This window comes from Phyllobates terribilis, unplaced genomic scaffold (genome assembly GCF_046119375.1).
Source record: "Phyllobates terribilis strain yellow unplaced genomic scaffold, ASM4611937v1 Scaffold_11__3_contigs__length_659146591, whole genome shotgun sequence".
In the NCBI taxonomy this organism is placed as follows: Eukaryota; Metazoa; Chordata; class Amphibia; order Anura; family Dendrobatidae; genus Phyllobates; species Phyllobates terribilis.
Window position 1 is genome coordinate 158,914,275 of NW_027362771.1, and position 23,633 is coordinate 158,937,907.

The 23,633-nt window shown below is 38.0% G+C and overlaps 1 protein-coding gene across 8 annotated transcripts in view; it reads right to left on the minus strand.

The window, feature by feature from the left end:
- GRIP1 (glutamate receptor interacting protein 1) overlaps positions 1 to 23,633 on the minus strand; it is a 647,688-nt gene that overhangs the window by 141,973 nt on the left and 482,082 nt on the right. For all 8 annotated transcript variants that reach the window (XM_073651743.1, XM_073651737.1, XM_073651736.1 and 5 more), the window contains exon 4: positions 9,040 to 9,185. In XM_073651743.1, coding sequence (XP_073507844.1) covers positions 9,040 to 9,185 — 146 coding nt within the window. The remainder of the gene's footprint in view (positions 1 to 9,039; positions 9,186 to 23,633) is intronic.

Below are 23,633 nucleotides of genomic sequence, written 5' to 3' on the forward strand. Positions count from 1 at the left end.
TATGCATGCAGCTCTCGCTATTCTATTTTAAAAGGATTGTGAAATGCAGCCAGCGACTATAACACCCATAGCCTTCAATGGAGAGAGTTATATGTGTCCAGGATCTCTTCTTCTATAAAGCACTACGTCGGGGAAAAGAGCACTTCTAGCCTCCAGATATGTGGGAGTCCTAGAGGGGGAACCTGCATCTCTTAGACATTTATACTTTTTATATTCTGCAATAAACCTCTCAAAATTGAATACCCTTTTAAGTTTTACTGTGGCCCTTGGAAGCTGTTCAATATGAAATTGTGGCCCTCAGACCAGAACACATTCCTGCTTTAAACCCATAAGCTTTTTTAATGAATGAATGAATGAATGAATGAATATATTAAATAATGAGTTTCATTTTAAAATTAGACTCTAAGTTCACCATTTCTCAGTGAAATCAGTTTTTTCATAGCTGTATTTGTGAATCATGCTATCTTCCTTAAATTGTATTACATGTTTTGCTTCATATTGTTTTAAGTAAGTTTCTATTTATTTTTTTTAATTATTGATGTCTATTATTCAGCTGATGACAGCTAATACATGATCCACCACAGCCAATATGTGATGGGGACAGCTGACCTCTTCCTCCTTCCCTGCACAATGACCTCTGCACAGATCACAGAGCATGACTGCAGCACATTCTTTCTGACTATGCTAACGTTACCTACATCTATGTGCCTGCTGTAAACTGAATCTCTGAAGCTACTTTTCACAGCTCCAAGCTGCTCCTTGACAAGGCAAGATGCCTGTCCTCTAATCATATACAGAAAAGAGAATATAGAAAATATATCATCAGGAGAGATCACCTGATTCTAATTACTGTTTATCTTTTATATCATTAAAAAAATTATATAAAAGTAACCTACGAGTAACCACGTATATAGTAAAATAACTATGCAGATACTGTGTATTGTTTAGAAATACAGTTATATGAAAAAGTTTGGGCACCCCTATTAATCTTAGGCTTAATGTTTTATAAAAATTGGTGTTTTTGCAACAGCTATTTCAGTTTGATATATGTAATAACTGTTGGACACAGTAATGTTTCAGCCTTGAAATGAGGTTTATTGTACTAACAGAAAATGTGCAATCTGCATTCAAACAAAATTTGACAGGTGCATAAGTATGGGCACCCTTATCATTTTCTTGTTTAAAATACTCCTACCTACTTTTTACTGACTTACTAAAGCACTTTTTTTGGTTTTGTAACCTCATTGAGCTTTGAACTTCATAGCCAGGTGCATGCAATCATGAGAAAAGCTACTTAAAGTGGCCACTTGCAAGTTCTTCTCCAGTTTGAATCTCCTCTGAAGAGTGGCATCATGGGCTCCTCAAAACAACTGTCAAATGATCTGAAAACAAAGATTATTCAACATAGTTGTTCAGGGGAAGGATACAAAAAGCTGTCTCAGAGATTTAAACTGTCAGTTTCCACTGTGAGGAACATAGTAAGGAAATGGAAGAACACAAGGACAGTTCTTGTTAAGGCCAGAAGTGGCAGGCCAAGAAAAACATCAGAAAGGCAGAGAAGAAGAATGGTGAGATCAGTCAAGGACAATCCTCAGACCACCTCCAGAGAGCTGCAGCATCAACTTGCTGCAGATGGTGTCACTGTGCATCGGTCAACTATACAATGCACTTTGCACAAGGAGAAGCTGTATGGGAGAGTGATGCGAAAGAAGCTGTTTCTGCAAACACGCCACAAACAGAGTCGGCTGAGGTATGCAAAAGCACATTTGGAGAAGCCAATTTCTTTTTGGAAGAAGGTCCTTTGGACTGATGAAACCAAGATTGAATTGATTGGTCATACAAAAAGGCGTTATGCATGGCGGCAAAAAAACACAGCATTCCAAGAAAAACACTTGCTACCCAAAGTAAAATTTGGTGGAGGTTCCATCATGCTTTGGGGCTGTGTGGCCAATGCCGTCCCCGGGACTCTTGTTAAAGTTGAGGGACGCATGGATTCCACTCAGCTTCAGCAGATTCTTGACAATAATTTTCAAGAATCAGTGACACAGTTGAAATTACGCAGGGGATGGATCTTTCAGCAAGACAATGATCCAAAACACCGCTCCAAATCTACTCAGGCATTCATGCAGAGGAACAATTACAATGTTCTGGAATGGCCATCCCAGTCCCCAGACCTGAATATCATTGAACATCTGTGGGATCATTTGAAGAGGGCTGTCCATGCTCGGCGACCATCAAACTTAACTGAACTGGAATTGTTTTGTAAAGAGGAATGGTCAAAAATACCTTCATCCAGGATCCAGGAACTCATTAAAAGCTACAGGAAGCGACTAGAGGCTGTTATTTTTGCAAAAGGAGGATCTACTAAATATTAATGTCACTTTTCTGGTGAGGTGCCCATACTTATGCACCTGTCAAATTTTGTTTGAATGCAGATTGCACATTTTCTGTTAGTACAATAAACCTCATTTCAAGGCAGAAACATTACTGTGTCCAACAGTTATTACATATATCAAACTGAAATAGCTGTTGCAAAAACACCAATTTTTTATAAAACATTAAGCTTAAGATTAATAGGGGTGCCCAAACTTTTTCATATAACTGTATATATATATATATATATATATATATATATATATATAATATAAAATATATTTTATATTATGGCACTATGATACAGAATACGGAATATTGGAAAAGGTCAGCAAACGCTATGGCCTTCTGGTGCTGAAAAAAAAATATCTTTGATGAAAAATACCAAAAGAAAGAAGTCTGCATTCAGATTGTAGAGACATGCAATAAATAAGAGCTTGAAGCATAAAGTATTTAGATTTTCATGCTTCATTTACAAGAAGAAACACCGGCCTCACTTCTTACGGCTGATGAAATGAAAACCTCAAATGGCAGAAAAGCTTGCGCGGCTCAGCCCTTGCTTCTAAATAATTAAAGAAAACACACATAGGAACAGAAGCAGAGCAGCAGATGCCAGCTAAGGTCACTTGTTTTGTATAAAGAGCAAAGCAATAGAACAGAAGGAAGGAAAATGTAGAGTGAAATCTGGAGATAAGCACCCACATATCCATTTATAGACAGCTACAGTGCCTCAAGAATGATCACCAACGTTTCATAAAGGCACTTAGCATAAACACACCGTAGGGCAGCGCACCACTAAATCCGTACATTAGCATATGTGTCAGAACGCTAGAACAATCCTGATTATGCTAACAGAAATAGGTTAACGCTATTACATAAATTAATGTCAATTCATATTATACCCAAGCTACATGAACAGGTCCACAGGCTCCTAGATGGGCATCCTGAGCTCTTGGAAATGCTGGAACAAGCATTCAACAAGTATTAGGTGTAATTTTTCACACTTTGATTACATACAGAGACCACAAAGACTGCTAAAATTGTATATTTCTACAGTGGACTGTCTATTTACTTGTATCCAATTCAGTGGGAGAACCCAAATGTAGGCCATGTCAACACACGGTGCAAAAGCGCCCCATATAATGAACACAATGCACAGCAATGCCAAAACTACATTGCTGTGCACATGTTCCATCTTATGTCACTTGTTTTAACAGCTTCATGGTTCAGAAACCATGAAACTGTTAAAAGAAGTGACATGCTCATTCTTCTTCCAAACATAAGTCGCCTGCGCTCTATATTTGAAAGTATAGCGCAAAAGACGCCAATGTCGGAGGCACGGGAAAAATTACAGCGAAAGTGTCAGCGAATTCGCTTCAGGAAAACAAATGCTGTCAGCCTGGGAAAACTCGGCGGGCACGCCGAGTGCACATAGCTGTAGGTAGTAAATGTGCAATGTAATGTCCATATTGAGAAAAGTCCCATGCACCACAAGAAGAGCTCCACGCAACATTGGCTCAACCTTCGCCCCAGCAGGAGAAACAAGCAATGTCCAAGGTAATAACTAAAAGATGAAGTTTCAACCTATTAGGATAAAAGACAAAAATTTATGGAAACAATGTAGAGATATTTCGGCCATATGGGTTTTTATCATGTATGCCAAGAATAAAAATCTTGTCTGGCTTGATAAAGGCAATATGGCTGAAATGTCTCTACATTGTTATGATAGTATGCTTGTCTTTTAACGTGACGGTATAAATGAACGATAAAGTTTCACCTTTACTAGCAAAACGATGACATTTCGGCCAGATGGCCTTCAGTAAGTGACATAAGATTTATTCTTGTCTCGTTTGATAAAGGCCACAAGTCCAAAATGTTGCAACATTGTTTTATTACTATTTTTGTCTTTTAACCTGATTGGACAAATAAAAGATGAAGTTTTAATCCACCTAAGATGTCTTGGGTTCTTGGCCTGTGCACTGTAATGTCTTCTATATTGGCCATACTAGACATGACAAGTTCAAATCATTCTTTTAAGCAAAGATGCAGCATTAAGCTCCATTAATCTTAATTTGTAGGGGCCACACTTAGGCTATGTTCACACACGTTGTATTTTTTTCTGCTTCTAACTTTTCTCTGGCAGGAAAACAGCTGCGGAAATAACGCGCGTATTTGCTGCGTATTTGTTGCGTTTCTCCTTCTTATTTTTGTCCACCCACTACTTCCTATGGGTGAAAAAAAACAGCAAATACACAGTAAAAATACAGGTGTGTTTTCTGCTGCAGAAACGATGAAAGAAGCGACCTGCTCATTTTTCCAAATACAGTTAGGTCCATATATATTTGGACAGAGACAACATTTTTCTAATTTTGGTTCTAGACATTACTACAATGAATTTTAAACAAAACAATTCAGATGCAGTTGAAGTTCAGACTTTCAGCTTTCATTTGAGGGTATCCACATTAAAATTGGATGAAGGGTTTAGGAGTTTCAGCTCCTTAACATGTGCCACCCTGTTTTTAAAGGGACCAAAAGTAATTGGACAGATTAAATAATTGTAAATAAAATGTTCATTTCTAGTACTTGGTTGAAAACCCTTTGTTGGCAATGACTGCCTGAAGTCTTGAACTCATGGACATCACCAGACGCTGTGTTTCCTCCTTTTTGATGCTCTGCCAGGCCTTCACTGCGGTGGTTTTCAGTTGCTGTTTGTTTGTGGGCCTTTCTGTCTGAAGTTTAGTCTTTAACAAGTGAAATGCATGCTCAATTGGGTTGAGATCAGATGACTGACTTGGCCATTCAAGAATATTCCACTTCTTTGCTTTAATAAACTCCTGGGTTGCTTTGGCTTTATGTTTTGGGTCATTGTCCATCTGTAGTATGAGACGACGACCAATCAGTTTGGCTGCATTTGGCTGGATCTGAGCACACAGTATGGCTCTGAATACATCAGAATTCATTCGGCTGCTTCTGTCCTGTGTCACATCATCAATAAACACTAGTGACCCAGTGCCACTGGCAGCCATGCATGCCCAAGCCATCACACTGCCTCCGTCGTGTTTTACAGATGATGTGGTATGCTTTGGATCATGAGCTGTACCACGCCTTCGCCATACTTTTCTCTTTCCATCATTCTGGTAGAGGTTGATCTTGGTTTCATCTGTCCAAAGAATGTTCTTCCAGAACTGTTCTGGCTTTTTTAGATGTTTATTAGCAAAGTCCAGTCTAGCCTTTTTATTCTTGGTGCTTATGAGTGGCTTGCACCGTGCAGTGAACCCTCTGTATTTACTTTCATGCAGTCTTCTCTTTATGGTAGATTTAGATATTGATACGCCTACCTCCTGGAGAGTGTTGTTCACTTGGTTGGCTGTTGTGAAGGGGTTTCTCTTCACCATGGAGATTATTCTGCAATCATCCACCACTGTTGTCTTCCGTGGGCGCTCAGGTCTTTTTGCATTGATGAGTTCACCAGAGCTTTCTTTCTTTCTTTTTAAGGATGCACCAAACTGTAGATTTTGCCACTCCTAATATTGTAGCAATTTTTCGGATGGTTTTTTTCTGTTTTTGCAGCTTAAGGATGGCTTGTTTCACCTGCATGGAGAGCTCCTTTGACCGCATGTTTACTTCACAGCAAAACCTTCCAAATGCAACCACCACACCTCAAATCAACTCCAGGCCTTTTATCTGCTTAATTGAGAATGACATAACGAAGGGATTGCCCACACCTGTCCATGAAATAGCCTTGGAGTCAATTGTCTAATTACTTTTGGTCCCTTTAAAAACAGGGTGGCACATGTTAAGGAGCTGAAACTCCTAAACCCTTCATTCAATTTTAATGTGGATACCCTCAAATTAAAGCTGAAAGTCTGAACTTCAACTGCATCTGAATTGTTTTGTTTAAAATTCACTGTGATAATGTCTAGAGCCAAAATTAGAAAAATGTTGTCTCTGTCCAAATATATATGGACCTAACTGTACATAAGCAAGGCAGAAAATACGCAGCAAACAAAAAGCAACATGTGAGAACAGGGAATTCTGGTTTCTCACAGACTTTGCTGGTACTGCTAGACACAGATGAAAATTTGCATAAAAATCTGCTGTAAAATATGCAGCAAAGCACAATATGTGTGAACATAGCCATAGTGTAAAGTTTATATAAAGTGGAACGCTAGAAACATTTTTCATAATTCGTAAAATGAGTATACTAGAATTATTTAACAAAACCTGCAAATATTTTCTTTCCTCTGGAATACAAGCTTTCAAGGCGCTCTGTATACAATTCATTAACTTCACACTAAATAATAAAACACAAACACTAAATAATAAAACACAAGTTATTGGCCTTAGGCTGGGTTCACATAGAATTTTTCCACAATCAATGGCTTCGTCGGGGCTTAGGTACGAACCCCTTGCAAAACGGTGAAGGGAGTTGAGGTGGGCACCAAAACGTAGTCAACTATGTCTTACTGCCCGCCTCCCATAGGCGTACTCAGCTGAAAATGATGAACGAAGGAGCACACTGCGACTCGTTCTGCATCATTGCTGTCAATAGCCCCGTCAGCACATACGCCTGAATTCCATTTTGCGAGGGGTTTGGACGTAAACGGCGACGGAGCCACTGGCTGTAGGAGAAAATGCTTTGTGAGCCCAGCCTTAAAGAGTAACAGTCAGTTAATTTATTTAAAAATCAATAGTACCCATGAAAATAAGAAATTTTGTAATGTATATTAGCAGGACTGTGGAGTCAGGAGTCGTGGAGTTGGAGCCCATTTTGGAGTCGGAGTCGGTCCATTTTATACCGACTCCGAAAATATGTAATAAATTGGGTACAGTAGTTAAATTCAGTTTGTGGGGAATATTTTTTCATAAGAATTTGGGAAAGTTATGAAATGTGCTATAAATGTCTGTCCTATTCCTGATCTAAGGGTCTAGACTTTTAGCTGAGATGAATCTGTGCTACAGTAAATTTATCACTTAAACATGAGCCATGTATGAGGGAGTCGTGGACTCGGAGTTGGTGTCATGGAAATTGAGGCGTTGGAGTCGGAAGTTTGGCTTACCGACTCCACAGCCCTGTATATTGGAGAAATCTGCTTCTTTCTCCTCCAGGACTGATCAGTCATTCTCAAAATTCTCAATTCATGGGAAAAATCTGTCAGTGAATACAGATTTTCCCATTACTAAGATAGGAGGTGGCAGTTGGTGCTCATAAAGTTCTATGGAGGACTGTAACGGTTGTTTCAAGAGAACTAGTAGTAGAATGTCTGTGTCTGCCTCTAGCTCCTCCCTATCCCTCCCCTTTAAACAGAATTTTAAAAGCACCAACTGTCATCTCCTATCTCAGTAATGGCAAATCATTCTTCACTGAATACAAATTTTACCGAAATTAAGAGTCAAATATCAGTCCAGGAGATGAAAGAAGCAGTTATCTTAATTCAATTTATATTACAAAGTTGCTTATTTTTAGGTTCACTACTGATTTATTTAAAAAAAAATTAAAACAACGATTACACTTTTACCAATACCGCTGTCTCTGGGAAGGGATGTGGCTGTGGTGGAGAGGGATCACAGGAGACAGGGTCGCTGCTGCAGGAGGCCAGCGGTAGGAGTGGGGCGATGCAGCAGGAAAGCCCAGGGCCTCGCACCGCCGGGACACCCTTTCCTCCCAGCGCGGGGCACACAGCATCGCCCCACTCCTGCCACCGCCAGTCTCCTGCAACAGCGACCCTGCCTCCTGTGACCCCATTCCACTGCAGCCGGTAAGCAACATTCGGGTTATAAGACTCACCCCGTTTTCCGCCAAAATCTGTGGGGGAAAAGTGCGTCTTATAATCTGAAAAATTCAGTAGCTCTTTTTAATTTTTACACCAAATGCAAAAGAGAGCAGCAACACTGGAGTAGAGAGCTCTCAAATCTATGGCTCACCTTGCGGGATTGTAACCTACACTGATCTGATCATCTAAAGTCCCAATCTACTTGGTATAACCATTAACCACACATGTAAACAGCTTCCCATAACACAAGAACCCTCTCGGAGATGTTCGTATTTATTGTCCGTGTCCATGGTATGTGGCAGATAAAGGTGAGATACCTTAGACAACAAATTGATAACACTGGTATACAGTGATTTTGGTGCCAATGATGTCTGAACGGTTTTACATTAAGTTTATGGTGCTGATTAAGAATAAGACTTTGGTTTTGCCAGATTGGCTCTAGATTCTGAGATATTTAATAGTGGGCTCTAGTTTCTGAGATATTTAATAGTTAATTAATTAAAGTAGAATTCTGGCTTCAAAAAGTAGCTTTTATAGCATTGTAAGCCTGCAAATTGAAATACAAAATAATTCTATGGGATATTTCATTACATAAGACACTGTTAAAGAGTCAAAAGACCAAAAGCTATTGCATTTAGTATCACACACAAGTCACATTGGGGGAATGCATTATGTTCATGGATGAATTATTTCAACAACTAGAACCAATTCAACAAAAGTAATGGGATTTTTGAATTCCGCACTCTCAAAGTACCCTAAATCCATTCAAAAAACCTTGGCACCTGAAAAAAAAATTTTTTTTTGTAGTCCTGTAATTAGAATATCTTGGTGAAATCATTAAGATCTCCCCATGCGCTGTTTATAGAGGTCATCACTAAAGATGAATACTTACACACAGGAGGAAGCTCATATTCCACTTCAAGAACCACTCGCTCGCCCACATTCTTCAGCAGGCTGATGATCTCATCATGGCGAAATTTCGTAAGGTTGATGCCATTCACGCACTTGATATAGTCTCCCACATTCAGCTGGTCACTTCTGTAAGGAACACTAATCTGTCAGAATTGACACTATACTATATAAGTCTTATTAACAATGAAATGTGATTATTCCAAAAAGCATTGCACCTATTTCTGGTCAGAAGCTAGGGCACATAGGAATGACACCATTATACGTGGTGTTCTATTCCCCCATTCTAAGTGACAGACACCTCTACTAACAATATCATTTGGCTATTATACTGTATGTGCAATATTTCAAGATAAAACTTTTTAAAGCAAGGAAACTAAGTTCAGCATCAACAGTAGTGACATGCAAATTGCTATGGAAATAGTTAGGACTCAATACTGCTGGAAACACAATCATAACCCACCGCTTAATAATATGTTTCAGAGCTTTACCCGAAGAACACGACTATTGCTGAACAGACCATATGCAGAAGATTGAATATTATTGGCAGGCCTACAAAAAGTCACCAAAGGCAAGCTATTCCAAGTTTAATTCTCTTAGTAAATCTTTAATAATGTAAGCCATGGGTAATAGAAGGAAGCAACAATCAATGTTATTTTATCTTTGTGCATAGATTTCACCCCTTCCCTGGCAGAATAAAACAATAAATGCATTGAAATAAGGATTTCTTAAAAATGGTTAACTTGGAATAAACGGTTTTGTTTTTTTTATAGAGGGACTTGGCAGTCTTGCAGATGTGATTATTGTCTTTGGGTCAACAGAGCTAAACCTGCTGCATTCTAGGATTTACCCAAAAGTCATAGGTTTTTTAAAGCTGCTAAAGGAAGCATCTACCCATCACCTTCTGATGTAAGCGATATTGTGCTATTCGATTTCTTCATCAGTCTAAAAGTGGTCAGAAGTCGCCTGCACAGACACAGAAATGATAGAATGGTGGCAATCTGGAGCCATCACAGAGGCAGCATTCAGTAAGCTCCTACCATTGTGGTGGCTGCTGTAACCAGCCACAATTCTACTCTCCAACATTGTCTATGACAGGTATAGTAGTGGGTTTACATTACTCAATTTTGCAGCGTTAAACGACCGGTGATCGATAAGTATTTACAGCTTGGCGGTTGTTTAACAACCTGTTTACACAGGCAAACTGCAGGTAATGATGCGCACTATCTGAAAAGGATCGCTCAGTGCAGATAGGCTGCCATTGTACTCAACAGCACAAGCCCTGTTTACAAAGGATGATGTGCTGCCAAGAACGATGATCTTTTGTGAAAGCTAAAAGATGATTTCACCCGATGAACGAGTGTTCTGTCGCGTGAAAGTGTTGATATGACTATCACTCATGGTCTAGCACAAAAAGGGTATTTATTCTAGTTTCCTTGGTTTTCCAGGGCAGTGAATGGGTAAGTAAAAATATTCATTGTGGTCTAGGGCAATCATATGGTAAATTGTATGATTCTTCATGGCGGGCAATTGAAGGATTAATGCTTAATACCTTAAGTCCTATGGTTACTTGCCTCTTCAGACTCCAGCTTGGGCCTTGGTTGTAACTTCCTGTTTTGTTTTTTTTTACCTCTACTGATCATAGAGATGTAACTGTATGGCACAATTCTCTCTATGATTTCCCTGTACTGATCACAGAGATGTAACTGTATGGCACAATTCTCTCTATGATGTCCCTGTACTGATCATAGAGATGTAACTGTATGGCACAATTCTCTCTATGATTTCCCTGTACTGATCATAGAGATGTAACTGTATGACAATTCTTTCTATGATTTCCCTGTACTGATCACAGAGATGTAACTGTATGGCACAATTCTCTCTATGATGTCCCTGTACTGATCATAGAGATGTAACTGTATGGCACAATTCTCTCTATGATTTCCCTGTACTGATCATAGAGATGTAACTGTATGACAATTCTTTCTATGATTTCCCTGTACTGATTATAGAGATGTAACTGTATGGCACAATTCTCTCTATGATTTCCCTGTACTGATCACAGAGATGTAACTGTATGGCACAATTCTCTCTATGATTTCCCTGTACTGATCACAGAGATGTAACTGTATGGCACAATTCTCTCTATGATGTCCCTGTACTGATCATAGAGATGTAACTGTATGGCACAATTCTCTCTATGATTTCCCTGTACTGATCACAGAGATGTAACTGTATGGCACAATTCTCTCTATGATGTCCCTGTACTGATCATAGAGATGTAACTGTATGGCACAATTCTCTCTATGATTTCCCTGTACTGATCATAGAGATGTAACTGTATGACAATTCTTTCTATGATTTCCCTGTACTGATCACAGAGATGTAACTGTGTGGCACAATTCTCTCTATGATTTCCCTGTACTGATCATAGAGATGTAACTGTATGGCACAATTCTCTCTATGATTTTCCTGTACTGATCATAGAGATGTAACTGTATGGCACAATTCTCTCTATGATTTTCCTGTACTGATCATAGAGATGTAACTGTGTGGTACAATACTCTCTATGATTTCCCTGTACTGATCATAGAGATGTAACTGTGTGGCACAATTCTCTCTATGATTTCCCTGTACTGATCATAGAGATGTAACTGTATGGCACAATTCTCTCTATGATTTTCCTGTACTGATCATAGAGATGTAACTGTGTGGTACAATACTCTCTATGATTTCCCTGTACTGATCATAGAGATGTAACTGTGTGGTACAATACTCTCTATGATTTCCCTGTACTAATCATAGAGATGTAACTGTGTGGTACAATACTCTCTATGATTTCCCTGTACTGATCATAGAGATGTAACTGTGTGGTACAATTCTCTCTATGATTTCCCTGTACTGATCATAGAGATGTAACTGTATGGCACAATTCTCTCTATGATTTTCCTGTACTGATCATAGAGATGTAACTGTATGGCACAATTCTCTCTATGATTTTCCTGTACTGATCATAGAGATGTAACTGTATGGCACAATTCTTTCTATGATGTCCCTGTACTGATTATAGAGATGTAACTGTATGACACAATTCTCTCTATGATTTCCCTGTACTGATCATAGAGATGTAACTGTATGACAATTCTTTCTATGATTTCCCTGTACTGATCACAGAGATGTAACTGTATGGCACAATTCTCTCTATGATTTTCCTGTACTGATCATAGAGATGTAACTGTATGGCACAATTCTTTCTATGATGTCCCTGTACTGATCATAGAGATGTAACTGTGTGGTACAATACTCTCTATGATTTCCCTGTACTGATCATAGAGATGTAACTGTGTGGTACAATACTCTCTATGATTTCCCTGTACTGATCATACAGATGTAACTGTGTGGTACAATTCTCTCTATGATTTCCCTGTACTGATCATAGAGATGTAACTGTATGGCACAATTCTCTCTATGATTTTCCTGTACTGATCATAGAGATGTAACTGTATGGCACAATTCTTTCTATGATGTCCCTGTACTGATTATAGAGATGTAACTGTATGACACAATTCTCTCTATGATTTCCCTGTACTGATCATAGAGATGTAACTGTATGGCACAATTCTCTCTATGATTTTCCTGTACTGATCATAGAGATGTAACTGTATGGCACAATTCTTTCTATGATGTCCCTGTACTGATCATAGAGATGTAACTGTGTGGTACAATACTCTCTATGATTTCCCTGTACTGATCATAGAGATGTAACTGTATGGCACAATACTCTCTATGATTTCCCTGTACTGATCATAGAGATGTAACTGTGTGGTACAATACTCTCTATGATTTCCCTGTACTGATCATAGAGATGTAACTGTGTGGTACAATTCTCTCTATGATTTCCCTGTACTGATCATAGAGATGTAACTGTGTGGCACAATTCTCTCTATGATTTCCCTGTACTGATCATAGAGATGTAACTGTGTGGTACAATACTCTCTATGATTTCCCTGTACTGATCATAGAGATGTAACTGTGTGGTACAATTCTCTCTATGATTTCCCTGTACTGATCATAGAGATGTAACTGTGTGGCACAATTCTCTCTATGATTTCCCTGTACTGATCATAGAGATGTAACTGTGTGGTACAATACTCTCTATGATTTCCCTGTACTGATCATAGAGATGTAACTGTGTGGTACAATTCTCTCTATGATTTCCCTGTACTGATCATAGAGATGTAACTGTAGGGCACAATTCTTTCTATGATGTCCCTGTACTGATCATAGAGATGTAACTGTATGACACAATTCTTTCTATGATGTCCCTGTACTGATCATAGAGATGTAACTGTATGACAATTCTTTCTATGATTTCCCTGTACTGATCACAGAGATGTAACTGTATGGAACAATTCTCTCTATGATTTCCCTGTACTGATCATAGAGATGTAACTGTATGGCACAATTCTCTCTATGATTTTCCTGTACTGATCATAGAGATGTAACTGTATGGCACAATTCTTTCTATGATGTCCCTGTACTGATTATAGAAATGTAACTGTATGACACAATTCTCTCTATGATTTCCCTGTACTGATCATAGAGATGTAACTGTATGGCACAATTCTTTCTATGATGTCCCTGTACTGATTATAGAGATGTAACTGTATGACACAATTCTCTCTATGATTTCCCTGTACTGATCATAGAGATGTAACTGTATGACAATTCTTTCTATGATTTCCCTGTACTGATCACAGAGATGTAACTGTATGGCACAATTCTCTCTATGATTTTCCTGTACTGATCATAGAGATGTAACTGTATGGCACAATTCTTTCTATGATGTCCCTGTACTGATCATAGAGATGTAACTGTGTGGTACAATACTCTCTATGATTTCCCTGTACTGATCATAGAGATGTAACTGTGTGGTACAATACTCTCTATGATTTCCCTGTACTGATCATACAGATGTAACTGTGTGGTACAATTCTCTCTATGATTTCCCTGTATTGATCATAGAGATGTAACTGTATGGCACAATTCTCTCTATGATTTTCCTGTACTGATCATAGAGATGTAACTGTATGGCACAATTCTTTCTATGATGTCCCTGTACTGATTATAGAGATGTAACTGTATGACACAATTCTCTCTATGATTTCCCTGTACTGATCATAGAGATGTAACTGTATGGCACAATTCTCTCTATGATTTTCCTGTACTGATCATAGAGATGTAACTGTATGGCACAATTCTTTCTATGATGTCCCTGTACTGATCATAGAGATGTAACTGTGTGGTACAATACTCTCTATGATTTCCCTGTACTGATCATAGAGATGTAACTGTATGGCACAATACTCTCTATGATTTCCCTGTACTGATCATAGAGATGTAACTGTGTGGTACAATACTCTCTATGATTTCCCTGTACTGATCATAGAGATGTAACTGTGTGGTACAATTCTCTCTATGATTTCCCTGTACTGATCATAGAGATGTAACTGTGTGGCACAATTCTCTCTATGATTTCCCTGTACTGATCATAGAGATGTAACTGTGTGGTACAATACTCTCTATGATTTCCCTGTACTGATCATAGAGATGTAACTGTGTGGTACAATTCTCTCTATGATTTCCCTGTACTGATCATAGAGATGTAACTGTGTGGCACAATTCTCTCTATGATTTCCCTGTACTGATCATAGAGATGTAACTGTGTGGTACAATACTCTCTATGATTTCCCTGTACTGATCATAGAGATGTAACTGTGTGGTACAATTCTCTCTATGATTTCCCTGTACTGATCATAGAGATGTAACTGTATGGCACAATTCTCTCTATGATTTTCCTGTACTGATCATAGAGATGTAACTGTATGGCACAATACTCTCTATGATGTCCCTGTACTGATCATAGAGATGTAACTGTATGGCACAATTCTTTCTATGATGTCCCTGTACTGATTATAGAGATGTAACTGTATGACACAATTCTCTCTATGATTTCCCTGTACTGATCATAGAGATGTAACTGTATGGCACAATTCTTTCTATGATGTCCCTGTACTGATTATAGAGATGTAACTGTATGACACAATTCTTTCTATGATGTCCCTGTACTGATCATAGAGATGTAACTGTATGACAATTCTTTCTATGATTTCCCTGTACTGATCATAGAGATGTAACTGTATGGTACAATTCTCTCTATGATTTTCCTGTACTGATCACAGAGATGTAACTGTATGGCACAATTCTTTCTATGATGTCCCTGTACTGATCATAGAGATGTAACTGTGTGGTACAATACTCTCTATGATTTCCCTGTACTGATCATAGAGATGTAACTGTGTGGTACAATTCTCTCTATGATTTCCCTGTACTGATCATAGAGATGTAACTGTATGGCACAATTCTCTCTATGATTTTCCTGTACTGATCATAGAGATGTAACTGTATGACAATTCTTTCTATGATTTCCCTGTACTGATCACAGAGATGTAACTGTATGGCACAATTCTCTCTATGATTTCCCTGTACTGATCATAGAGATGTAACTGTATGGCACAATTCTCTCTATGATTTTCCTGTACTGATCATAGAGATGTAACTGTATGGCACAATTCTTTCTATGATGTCCCTGTACTGATTATAGAGATGTAACTGTATGACACAATTCTCTCTATGATTTCCCTGTACTGATCATAGAGATGTAACTGTATGACAATTCTTTCTATGATTTCCCTGTACTGATCACAGAGATGTAACTGTATGGCACAATTCTCTCTATGATTTTCCTGTACTGATCATAGAGATGTAACTGTATGGCACAATTCTTTCTATGATGTCCCTGTACTGATCATAGAGATGTAACTGTGTGGTACAATACTCTCTATGATTTCCCTGTACTGATCATAGAGATGTAACTGTGTGGCACAATTCTCTCTATGATTTCCCTGTACTGATCATAGAGATGTAACTGTGTGGTACAATACTCTCTATGATTTCCCTGTACTGATCATAGAGATGTAACTGTGTGGTACAATACTCTCTATGATTTCCCTGTACTGATCATAGAGATGTAACTGTATGGCACAATTCTCTCTATGATTTTCCTGTACTGATCATAGAGATGTAACTGTATGGCACAATACTCTCTATGATTTCCCTGTACTGATCATAGAGATGTAACTGTATGGCACAATTCTTTCTATGATGTCCCTGTACTGATTATAGAGATGTAACTGTATGACACAATTCTCTCTATGATTTCCCTGTACTGATCATAGAGATGTAACTGTATGGCACAATTCTTTCTATGATGTCCCTGTACTGATCATAGAGATGTAACTGTATGACAATTCTTTCTATGATTTCCCTGTACTGATCACAGAGATGTAACTGTATGGTACAAATCTCTCTATGATTTCCCTGTACTGATCACAGAGATGTAACTGTATGGCACAATTCTCTCTATGATTTTCCTGTACTGATCATAGAGATGTAACTGTATGGCACAATTCTTTCTATGATGTCCCTGTACTGATTATAGAGATGTAACTGTATGGCACAATTCTTTCTATGATGTCCCTGTACTGATCATAGAGATGTAACTGTGTGGTACAATTCTCTCTATGATTTCCCTGTACTGATCATAGAGATGTAACTGTATGGCACAATTCTCTCTATGATTTTCCTGTACTGATCACAGAGATGTAACTGTATGGCACAATTCTCTCTATGATTTTCCTGTACTGATCACAGAGATGTAACTGTATGGCACAATTCTCTCTATGATTTTCCTGTACTGATCATAGAGATGTAACTGTATGGCACAATTCTTTCTATGATGTCCCTGTACTGATCATAGAGATGTAACTGTGTGGTACAATACTCTCTATGATTTCCCTGTACTGATCATAGAGATGTAACTGTGTGGTACAATTCTCTCTATGATTTCCCTGTACTGATCATAGAGATGTAACTGTGTGGCACAATTCTCTCTATGATTTCCCTGTACTGATCATAGAGATGTAACTGTGTGGTACAATACTCTCTATGATTTCCCTGTACTGATCATAGAGATGTAACTGTGTGGTACAATTCTCTCTATGATTTCCCTGTACTGATCATAGAGATGTAACTGTATGGCACAATTCTCTCTATGATTTTCCTGTACTGATCATAGAGATGTAACTGTATGGCACAATACTCTCTATGATTTCCCTGTACTGCTCATAGAGATGTAACTGTATGGCACAATTCTTTCTATGATGTCCCTGTACTGATTATAGAGATGTAACTGTATGACACAATTCTCTCTCTGATTTCCCTGTACTGATCATAGAGATGTAACTGTATGGCACAATTCTTTCTATGATGTCCCTGTACTGATCATAGAGATGTAACTGTATGACACAATTCTTTCTATGATGTCCCTGTACTGATCATAGAGATGTAACTGTATGACAATTCTTTCTATGATTTCCCTGTACTGATCACAGAGATGTAACTGTATGGTACAATTCTCTCTATGATTTTCCTGTACTGATCACAGAGATGTAACTGTATGGCACAATTCTCTCTATGATTTTCCTGTACTGATCATAGAGATGTAACTGTATGGCACAATTCTTTCTATGATGTCCCTGTACTGATTATAGAGATGTAACTGTATGGCACAATTCTCTCTATGATTTCCCTGTACTGATCATAGAGATGTAACTGTGTGGTACAATACTCTCTATGATTTCCCTGTACTGATCATAGAGATGTAACTGTGTGGTACAATACTCTCTATGATTTCCCTGTACTGATCATAGAGATGTAACTGTGTGGTACAATTCTCTCTATGATTTCCCTGTACTGATCATAGAGATGTAACTGTATGGCACAATTCTCTCTATGATTTTCCTGTACTGATCATAGAGATGTAACTGTATGGCACAATTCTCTCTATGATTTTCCTGTACTGATCATAGAGATGTAACTGTATGGCACAATTCTTTCTATGATGTCCCTGTACTGATTATAGAGATGTAACTGTATGACACAATTCTCTCTATGATTTCCCTGTACTGATCATAGAGATGTAACTGTATGACAATTCTTTCTATGATTTCCCTGTACTGATCACAGAGATGTAACTGTATGGCACAATTCTCTCTATGATTTTCCTGTACTGATCATAGAGATGTAACTGTATGGCACAATTCTTTCTATGATGTCCCTGTACTGATCATAGAGATGTAACTGTGTGGTACAATACTCTCTATGATTTCCCTGTACTGATCATAGAGATGTAACTGTGTGGTACAATACTCTCTATGATTTCCCTGTACTGATCATACAGATGTAACTGTGTGGTACAATTCTCTCTATGATTTCCCTGTACTGATCATAGAGATGTAACTGTATGGCACAATTCTCTCTATGATTTTCCTGTACTGATCATAGAGATGTAACTGTATGGCACAATTCTTTCTATGATGTCCCTGTACTGATTATAGAGATGTAACTGTATGACACAATTCTCTCTATGATTTCCCTGTACTGATCATAGAGATGTAACTGTATGACAATTCTTTCTATGATTTCCCTGTACTGATCACAGAGATGTAACTGTATGGCACAATTCTCTCTATGATTTTCCTGTACTGATCATAGAGATGTAACTGTATGGCACAATTCTTTCTATGATGTCCCTGTACTGATCATAGAGATGTAACTGTGTGGTACAATACTCTCTATGATTTCCCTGTACTGATCATAGAGATGTAACTGTGTGGCACAATTCTCTCTATGATTTCCCTGTACTGATCATAGAGATGTAACTGTGTGGTACAATTCTCTCTATGATTTCCCTGTACTGATCATAGAGATGTAACTGTGTGGTACAATACTCTCTATGATTTCCCTGTACTGATCATAGAGATGTAACTGTGTGGTACAATTCTCTCTATGATTTCCCTGTACTGATCATAGAGATGTAACTGTATGGCACAATTCTCTCTATGATTTTCCTGTACTGATCATAGAGATGTAACTGTATGGCACAATTCTTTCTATGATGTCCCTGTACTGATTATAGAGATGTAACTGTATGACACAATTCTCTCTATGATTTCCCTGTACTGATCATAGAGATGTAACTGTATGGCACAATTCTTTCTATGATGTCCCTGTACTGATTATAGAGATGTAACTGTATGACACAATTCTTTCTATGATGTCCCTGTACTGATCATAGAGATGTAACTGTATGACAATTCTTTCTATGATTTCCCTGTACTGATCACAGAGATGTAACTGTATGGAACAATTCTCTCTATGATTTCCCTGTACTGATCATAGAGATGTAACTGTATGGTACAATTCTCTCTATGATTTTCCTGTACTGATCACAGAGATGTAACTGTATGGCACAATTCTTTCTATGATGTCCCTGTACTGATCATAGAGATGTAACTGTGTGGTACAATACTCTCTATGATTTCCCTGTACTGATCATAGAGATGTAACTGTGTGGTACAATTCTCTCTATGATTTCCCTGTACTGATCATAGAGATTTAACTGTGTGGCACAATTCTCTCTATGATTTCCCTGTACTGATCATAGAGATGTAACTGTGTGGTACAATTCTCTCTATGATTTCCCTGTACTGATCATAGAGATGTAACTGTATGGCACAATTCTCTCTATGATTTTCCTGTACTGATCATAGAGATGTAACTGTATGACAATTCTTTCTATGATTTCCCTGTACTGATCACAGAGATGTAACTGTATGGCACAATTCTCTCAATGATTTCCCTGTACTGATCATAGAGATGTAACTGTATGGCACAATTCTCTCTATGATTTTCCTGTACTGATCATAGAGATGTAACTGTATGGCACAATTCTTTCTATGATGTCCCTGTACTGATTATAGAGATGTAACTGTATGACACAATTCTCTCTATGATTTCCCTGTACTGATCATAGAGATGTAACTGTATGACAATTCTTTCTATGATTTCCCTGTACTGATCACAGAGATGTAACTGTATGGCACAATTCTCTCTATGATTTTCCTGTACTGATCATAGAGATGTAACTGTATGGCACAATTCTCTCTATGATTTCCCTGTACTGATCATAGAGATGTAACTGTATGGCACAATTCTCTCTATGATTTTCCTGTACTGATCATAGAGATGTAACTGTATGGCACAATACTCTCTATGATGTCCCTGTACTGATCATAGAGATGTAACTGTATGGCACAATTCTTTCTATGATGTCCCTGTACTGATTATAGAGATGTAACTGTATGACACAATTCTCTCTATGATTTCCCTGTACTGATCATAGAGATGTAACTGTATGACACAATTCTTTCTATGATGTCCCTGTACTGATCATAGAGATGTAACTGTATGACAATTCTTTCTATGATTTCCCTGTACTGATCACAGAGATGTAACTGTATGGAACAATTCTCTCTATGATTTCCCTGTACTGATCATAGAGATGTAACTGTATGGTACAATTCTCTCTATGATTTTCCTGTACTGATCACAGAGATGTAACTGTATGGCACAATTCTTTCTATGATGTCCCTGTACTGATCATAGAGATGTAACTGTGTGGTACAATACTCTCTATGATTTCCCTGTACTGATCATAGAGATGTAACTGTGTGGTACAATTCTCTCTATGATTTCCCTGTACTGATCATAGAGATGTAACTGTGTGGCACAATTCTCTCTATGATTTCCCTGTACTGATCATAGAGATGTAACTGTGTGGTACAATACTCTCTATGATTTCCCTGTACTGATCATAGAGATGTAACTGTGTGGTACAATTCTCTCTATGATTTCCCTGTACTGATCATAGAGATGTAACTGTGTGGTACAATTCTCTCTATGATTTCCCTGTACTGATCATAGAGATGTAACTGTATGGCACAATTCTCTCTATGATTTTCCTGTACTGATCATAGAGATGTAACTGTATGACAATTCTTTCTATGATTTCCCTGTACTGATCACAGAGATGTAACTGTATGGCACAATTCTCTCAATGATTTCCCTGTACTGATCATAGAGATGTAACTGTATGGCACAATTCTCTCTATGATTTTCCTGTACTGATCATAGAGATGTAACTGTATGGCACAATTCTTTCTATGATGTCCCTGTACTGATTATAGAGATGTAACTGTATGACACAATTCTCTCTATGATTTCCCTGTACTGATCATAGAGATGTAACTGTATGACAATTCTTTCTATGATTTCCCTGTACTGATCACAGAGATGTAACTGTATGGCACAATTCTCTCTATGATTTTCCTGTACTGATCATAGAGATGTAACTGTATGGCACAATTCTTTCTATGATGTCCCTGTACTGATCATAGAGATGTAACTGTGTGGTACAATACTCTCTATGATTTCCCTGTACTGATCATAGAGATGTAACTGTGTGGCACAATTCTCTCTATGATTTCCCTGTACTGGTCATAGAGATGTAACTGTGTGGTACAATACTCTCTATGATTTCCCTGTACTGATCATAGAGATGTAACTGTGTGGTACAATTCTCTCTATGATTTCCCTGTACTGATCATAGAGATGTAACTGTGTGGCACAATTCTCTCTATGATTTCCCTGTACTGATCATAGAGATGTAACTGTGTGGTACAATACTCTCTATGATTTCCCTGTACTGATCATAGAGATGTAACTGTGTGGTACAATACTCTCTATGATTTCCCTGTACTGATCATAGAGATGTAACTGTATGGCACAATTCTCTCTATGATTTTCCTGTACTGATCATAGAGATGTAACTGTATGGCACAATACTCTCTATGATTTCCCTGTACTGATCATAGAGATGTAACTGTATGGCACAATTCTTTCTATGATGTCCCTGTACTGATTATAGAGATGTAACTGTATGACACAATTCTCTCTATGATTTCCCTGTACTGATCATAGAGATGTAACTGTATGGCACAATTCTTTCTATGATGTCCCTGTACTGATTATAGAAATGTAACTGTATGACACAATTCTTTCTATGATGTCCCTGTACTGATCATAGAGATGTAACTGTATGACAATTCTTTCTATGATTTCCCTGTACTGATCACAGAGATGTAACTGTATGGTACAAATCTCTCTATGATTTTCCTGTACTGATCACAGAGATGTAACTGTATGGCACAATTCTCTCTATGATTTTCCTGTACTGATCATAGAGATGTAACTGTATGGCACAATTCTTTCTATGATGTCCCTGTACTGATTATAGAGATGTAACTGTATGGCACAATTCTTTCTATGATGTCCCTGTACTGATCATAGAGATGTAACTGTGTGGTACAATTCTCTCTATGATTTCCCTGTACTGATCATAGAGATGTAACTGTATGGCACAATTCTCTCTATGATTTTCCTGTACTGATCACAGAGATGTAACTGTATGGCACAATTCTCTCTATGATTTTCCTGTACTGATCACAGAGATGTAACTGTATGGCACAATTCTCTCTATGATTTTCCTGTACTGATCATAGAGATGTAACTGTATGGCACAATTCTTTCTATGATGTCCCTGTACTGATCATAGAGATGTAACTGTGTGGTACAATACTCTCTATGATTTCCCTGTACTGATCATAGAGATGTAACTGTGTGGTACAATTCTCTCTATGATTTCCCTGTACTGATCATAGAGATGTAACTGTGTGGCACAATTCTCTCTATGATTTCCCTGTACTGATCATAGAGATGTAACTGTGTGGTACAATACTCTCTATGATTTCCCTGTACTGATCATAGAGATGTAACTGTGTGGTACAATTCTCTCTATGATTTCCCTGTACTGATCATAGAGATGTAACTGTATGGCACAATTCTCTCTATGATTTTCCTGTACTGATCATAGAGATGTAACTGTATGGCACAATACTCTCTATGATTTCCCTGTACTGATCATAGAGATGTAACTGTATGGCACAATTCTTTCTATGATGTCCCTGTACTGATTATAGAGATGTAACTGTATGACACAATTCTCTCTCTGATTTCCCTGTACTGATCATAGAGATGTAACTGTATGGCACAATTCTTTCTATGATGTCCCTGTACTGATCATAGAGATGTAACTGTATGACACAATTCTTTCTATGATGTCCCTGTACTGATCATAGAGATGTAACTGTATGACAATTCTTTCTATGATTTCCCTGTACTGATCACAGAGATGTAACTGTATGGTACAATTCTCTCTATGATTTTCCTGTACTGATCACAGAGATGTAACTGTATGGCACAATTCTCTCTATGATTTTCCTGTACTGATTATAGAGATGTAACTGTATGGTACAATTCTCTCTATGATTTTCCTGTACTGATCATAGAGATGTAACTGTATGGCACAATTCTTTCTATGATGTCCCTGTACTGATTATAGAGATGTAACTGTATGGCACAATTCTCTCTATGATTTCCCTGTACTGATCATAGAGATGTAACTGTATGGCACAATTCTCTCTATGATTTTCCTGT